This window comes from Physeter macrocephalus, chromosome 4, assembly GCF_002837175.3.
Source record: "Physeter macrocephalus isolate SW-GA chromosome 4, ASM283717v5, whole genome shotgun sequence".
NCBI lineage: Eukaryota > Metazoa > Chordata > Mammalia > Artiodactyla > Physeteridae > Physeter > Physeter macrocephalus.
This window is the reverse complement of record NC_041217.1, coordinates 58917844-58924041: the sequence shown is the minus strand read 5'-3', so window position 1 is coordinate 58924041 and position 6198 is coordinate 58917844. Positions and strand designations below refer to the sequence as shown.

Here is a 6198-nt window from a genome sequence, read left to right as displayed (position 1 = left end):
ACCTACCTAAGGAGACAAAAGACCAGTATGCAGAAAACTATAAGACACTGATGAGAGAAATTAAAGATGATACCAACATATGGAGAGATATACTATGTTCTTGGACAGGAAGAATCAACATTGTGAAAATGGCTATACAACCCAAAGCAATCTACAGATTCAATGCAATCCCTATCAAACTACCAAATAAAATAAGCTACAAAGATATATTGTACAACACAGGGAATATGGCCAATATTTTATAATAACTAAATGGAGTATAAGCTTTAAAAATTGTGAATCATTATATTACACACATGTAACCTATTTTGTTCAACTATATTTCAATAAAAATATTTAAAAAGAAAAAAAATAAAGTGGTAGGATCTTCTGTCACTTCCTAAGAGAAGAACTTCATTTCGAACAAGACTTCCACCTCTTAGCTGATGAGTGGAGCAGTCTCATTTCTTCCCTTAATTATTAAATTCTCATGCAACAATGCTGAGAGTCATTCTTGGTCCCAGGAAAGGATTTATGGAGGATGCATAGCCACGTTCTGCTGACTAAACGTCTGTCCCTAGGAGGACCCAGTCCATCTTCCCATGGCAGCTCTGGGAGCTGCTAGCCCACTGGATAGCCTGAATGCCCTCCACTCTGGCTTCCTCCAGCATCATGTAAGGACACTTCAGAAGGCAGTGTAGCACGGTGGTCAAAAACATAGGCTTTGGAGTCAGACAACTCCAAGCTCCACATCTTACAATCTGTAGAACCGTTGGCATGTACCTTAACATCGTTAAGCCTCCACCTTCTCATGTGTAAATGGAAATAAAAATATATTTATTTTGTGGGTTATTTTGAGCATTAACTGAGATGACATAATTAAAGTACTCAGCATGGTGGTCAGAATAGCGCAAGCATTCAGTAAGTATCAGCTATGATGATGATGATGAGTAGTCCATAGCACTGGGGGAGAAACATGGGCTAAGAGTAGGGCACATATCCTCCTCCTTCCTTCTGTTCAAGGTTGGGAGCAGCCAGGAGTAACAAAGTACCCAGAATGGCAAGTTTGCTAAACTAAGCAATTAGACTTCCAGGCTGGACTTAAAGTTGATGGGAGAACAGCATAGTAGAGACTATGTATGCCAGCCTATGGCACAACTTGCACTTTGAGGTGTTTTCCCAAAGGTGACAATTATCTCCTGTGTTATCAGTTTCTATGTCTGTTTTCTAAATGCTGGATTGGCCAATGACTAGAATTTAAACAACTTTCTTTGTTGAGTAGAAATTCTACTACTTTGATTTCCTAGGAAATCAGTATAACCTTTAACCTTACCTTCCTTTGCCCTCCTTTCCACCTGATACTTCCTTCCAAGTATGTCAGATTTCAACCACCACCTTTTCTTAACAAACCTTAGAGATGTGCATACTTCCTGAAAAAGTGGTTTTTGCAATTGAATGCCTCTAGGTAGTTCATTACAATTGCGGCATTCCAGCTAATTGATGCCTCTTTGTGGGTCTCATAAATGCTTCTTTGAGCTTTTTGCTTCCAGTTGGACCAGCTATGGCTTAATTTAACTTGTTCTGGTATTGCTTTTTTATTTTTGATTTGTTCTCATTTAATCCCGAAACAGCACAACATAGAACTTTTTGACCTGAATTCCCTTCTGAACTTCCCATTTTGCCCAAGTTGACTGTGATAGTAAGTGGTGGGCATCTCTCCAGCTTTTGAAAAATTCATTCAGCCTCTTCTTTTCTTGTGCATCTCTTCTGCTTTGCCAGGTCAAGCTGGGAACTGCCTGACTTGAGGGAAGGGAGAGTAAAAGCCATCAGTGACTCAGATGGGGTGAGCTACCCTTGGTACGGGAACACCACAGAAACTGTGACCCTGGTTGGCCCCACCAACAAGATCTCCAGGTTCTCCGTCAGCATGAATGACAATTTCTACCCCAGTGTGACATGGGCAGTGCCAGTGAGTGACAGCAATGTGCCACTGCTCACGAGGATCAAGAGGGACCAAAGTTTCACTACCTGGCTGGTGGCCATGAACACCACCACGAAAGAGAAGATCATTCTGCAGACTATCAAGTGGAGGATGAGGGTGGACATTGAGGTGGACCCTCTTCAGCTCTTGGGGCAACGGGCCCGGCTGGTGGGCAGGACTCAGCAGGAGCAGCCCCGGATCCTGAGCCGGATGGAACCTATCCCCCCCAACGCACTAGTGAAACCCAATGCCAACGATGCCCAGGTCCTCATGTGGAGGCCCAAGCGGGGGCCACCTCTGGTTGTGATCCCTCCTAAGTAGAAGCAGACTGGCCAGACTCAAACGACCCCAAATAGCCAAATCAATCTTGAGAAAGAAAAATGGAGCTGGAGGAGTCAGGCTCCCTGATTGTAGACTGTACTTCAAAGCTACAGTAATCAATACAGCATGGTCCTGGCACAGAAACAGAACTATAGATTAATTGAGCAGGATAGGAATCCCAGAGATAAACCCATGCACATATGGTCACCTTATTTTCATAATTGAGACAAGAATATTCAATGGAGGAAAGACACCCTGTTCAATAAGTGGTGCTGGGAAAACTGGACAACTACATGTAAAAGAATTAAATTAGAACACTTCCTAACACCATACACAAAAATAAACTCAAAATGGATTAATGATTTAAAGGTAAAGCCAGACATTATAAAACTCTTAGAGGAAAACATATGCAGAACACTCTATGACATAAATCACAGCAAAATCCTTTCTGACCCACCACCTAGGGAAATGGAAATAAAAACAAAAATAAAGAAATGGGACTTAAAAACCTTTTGCACAGCAAAGGAAACCATAAACAAGACGAAAAGACAACCCTCCGAATGGGAGAAAATATTTGCAAACAAAGCAGCTGCAGAGCACAGGGAGATCAGCTCAGTGCTTTGTGACCACCTAGAGGGGTGGGATTGGGGGGGGGACGCAACAGGGAGGGTATATGGGGTTATATGTATACATATAGCTGATTCACTTTGTTATACAGCAGAAACATAACATTGTAAAGCAATTATACTCCAATAAAGATATTTCAAAAAAAGAAGAAAACATGGGGTATAACACTGAAATAACCAAGTAATTCCCTGCTCCCTACGTTCATTTGAAGTATATGCGAAAAAAGCATATGTAGTCATAATGATGATTTCACAAGTCAGCTAGTCATCGTTAATGCACTCTAAAGACAACTGCGCTCTAATTTGTTTTTGGCATTTAAAAAAAAATGTCCTAGACACAAATGTTATGTTTACATTCTTTTTACAAATGTAGGTAATCAAATCATTGGCTTCACACAGACAACAGCTCACACCTCCACCCAACTACCACTATCACAGCAATTAAACAGGACAGATTGGGAGACTGAAGTTGAGTTTAAAACACCACCACAAGTAAAAATAAAATCACACTAACACTCATTTTAGGAGATGAAAAGTTTACTTAGAAATTGCAAACATTTAGCAAAGACAAGACATAAACACTTTTCCATATTCTACAGAAATACAGTAATTTATAGCTGGCTTGGTACATGGTCACATGATAAAAACAAATATAATGGAAAAAAAAAGGTTCATTCTACTTTTCTGCCACTTATTACAACTTAATAAGTGTACCAGTAAGTACTGGAGGACAGCTGCATAGGCAGATTAGAATCCGAGGACTGTTTGTTAATACATATTATTGTATTATAACAATAATATAAAAACAAAATAGGTACAGATATACAATTAACATGCAATTTAAGCTATTATTTTGAAGAAACAGGACAGAATTTAGTGAACACATTGAAAAATAATATGTTGTTATAATCAGCATATCATGGTATTTTACATGCATGGAAATCCTTCCTTCTTAAATAATGCTTGGCCAATTGAAACTGGTTGACCCTACTTCTAGAGAAAATTTTAAATGAAGACAAAGAAAAAAACGAGTGGACAATTCTGTTCGATGCTTTTCTAAGTATACTAATTTTTAAAGTACCCTAATTTCATGCCTACCTCACCGTCTCCAATTTAAAGTAAAGCCATACTTTGTATTCTATGAATCTACACTGTCTAGTATAGCAGCCCTCATCCACAAGTGGCTTTTTGAGTATTTGAAATGTAGCTAGTCAGAACTGCGATGCACATGAGTGCAGAATACATGCTGAATTTTGAGGACTTACTATGGAGAAAAAAGAAGGTAAAACATCTCTATTTTGTATATTGAATACATACCTAAAAGATAATATTTTTAATATATTGGGTTAATTAAAATATATTATTAAAGTTAATTTTATGTGTTTCTTTTTTTAATGTGGCTACTAGAGAATTTTAAATTACATATGTGGCTCACATTTATTTCCACTGGATAGCGCTGATACAGATGGTCTATAGTCATTACATCAGCCTTAGCACTTAGCATCACACTTAAAGCACTCTGGAGTACTAACTCTCAGAACACCGTAAGCACACTCTGTATGTACGTTATTGCAAAATTTATTTTTATCCCTCTGCAATTACACATTTTAAGTGTAAAAAGAATTCACAAAATATTTAATCGTTAAAAAACGTCAACTAGAATATGGTTAGAGCTAAAGGAAATTCAATGCAGACTGTTATACTGGGGGAAAATAGTTTAAGAGTGAAGACAATTAGTATCTTCAGTAAAATAAGTTAGCCAAACTTATCTTTAATGCCCAGGATCTGACCTTGCACCACAGATCATACATGTAACTTGTCCATTTAACCATAACCTACAAGAAAATCTTAAAACAACACTGACTGCAACCTACTTAATTACTCCATTTTCTGGAGAATCTTCAAGCAATATAAAATTAACACACAATGAATTCTAATAGCAGAATATAGTATCTAAGAACTATCCCTTAAAGTCCCTCAGCGTTAAAGTAAGCAACTACCTAGTGTCCAAGAGACTTGGATTGAAAAAATTTTTTTAGAAGCTATTAAAAAAAAAAGATGATTGCTCTTTTATCACTTTCTTCCCCTCCTGCTTTTTTAGTTTTTTTGTAGTAGAGGATATAAATATTTGGTATATTCATAATACCTCATCTTTTACTTTGTCCAACTCAAAAACAAGTTAACCTAGTACATACTCCATTATTTTCCTAGGAACAACAAGCACCAAATTACAATACCGACAGTGGTCACCTCAGTCAGAAGCCAGCATCATAGCCATGCATCAAGAACCTCGCCAGGAGGCAATGCCTAAATACGCTTGTGCTGCACACACTGCTTCTCACAGCTCAGGTTGGAATGCTTGTTTTTAAACTGTTTAAATCTGTTTGCATTAGGTAAAGTCTGTCAGAAATGCTCTGAAAGCCACAAATTAATAGACTCTGAAACGACTATATTATTCATAAAAATTTCTCCTTCATTTTGAACATGTTCTCAAAAAACAAGTAGAAGTTATTTAATATAACTTCATACCTTACCATGACTACTTTTAAGACACTGGAAAGTAACCAAGATTTAGGGAGAAAAAAACAGTACCTATACTAGATAATACTAGATATACCAACATAGAAATTGATTGCAGAAGACTACAAATTGAGCAGGATAGGAATCCCAGAGATAAACCCATGCACATATGGTCACCTTATTTTCATAATTGAGACAAGAATATTCAATGGAGGAAAGACACCCTGTTCAATAAGTGGTGCTGGGAAAACTGGACAACTACATGTAAAAGAATTAAATTAGAACACTTCCTAACACCATACACAAAAATAAACTCAAAATGGATTAATGATTTAAAGGTAAGGCCAGACATTATAAAACTCTTAGAGGAAAACATATGCAGAACACTCTATGACATAAATCACTGCAAGATCCTTTTTGACCCACCTCCTAGAGAAATGGAAATAAAAACAAAATTAAACAAATGGGACCTAATGAAACTTAAAAGCTTTTGCACAGCAAAGGAAACCATAAACAAGATGAAAAGACAATCCTCAGAAACAGAGAAAATATTTGCAAATGAAGCAACTGACAAGGGATTATAATCTCCAAAATTTACAAGCAGCTCATGCAGCTCAATATCAAAAAACACAAGCCAATGCAAAAATGGGCAGAAGACCTAAATAGACATTTCTCCAGAGAAGATATACAGATTGCCAACAAACACATGAAAGGATGCTCAACATCACTAATCATTAGAGAAATGCAAGTCAAAACTACAATGAGGTATCA

The 6198-nt window shown here is 37.4% G+C and overlaps 1 protein-coding gene across 2 annotated transcripts in view; it reads left to right on the top strand.

Moving 5' to 3' along the window:
- The window catches only part of FAM78B (family with sequence similarity 78 member B), a 110564-nt gene that overhangs the window by 100704 nt on the left and 3662 nt on the right, over positions 1 to 6198 (top strand). The window contains exon 2 of one of the 2 annotated variants that reach the window (XM_024116695.1): positions 1759 to 2281. The exons of the other annotated variant lie outside the window; for it this stretch is intronic. Coding sequence (XP_023972463.1) covers positions 1759 to 2281 — 523 coding nt within the window. Of the gene's footprint in view, positions 1 to 1758; positions 2282 to 6198 lie in introns of those variants that run through there. 2 annotated transcript variants of the gene reach the window in all.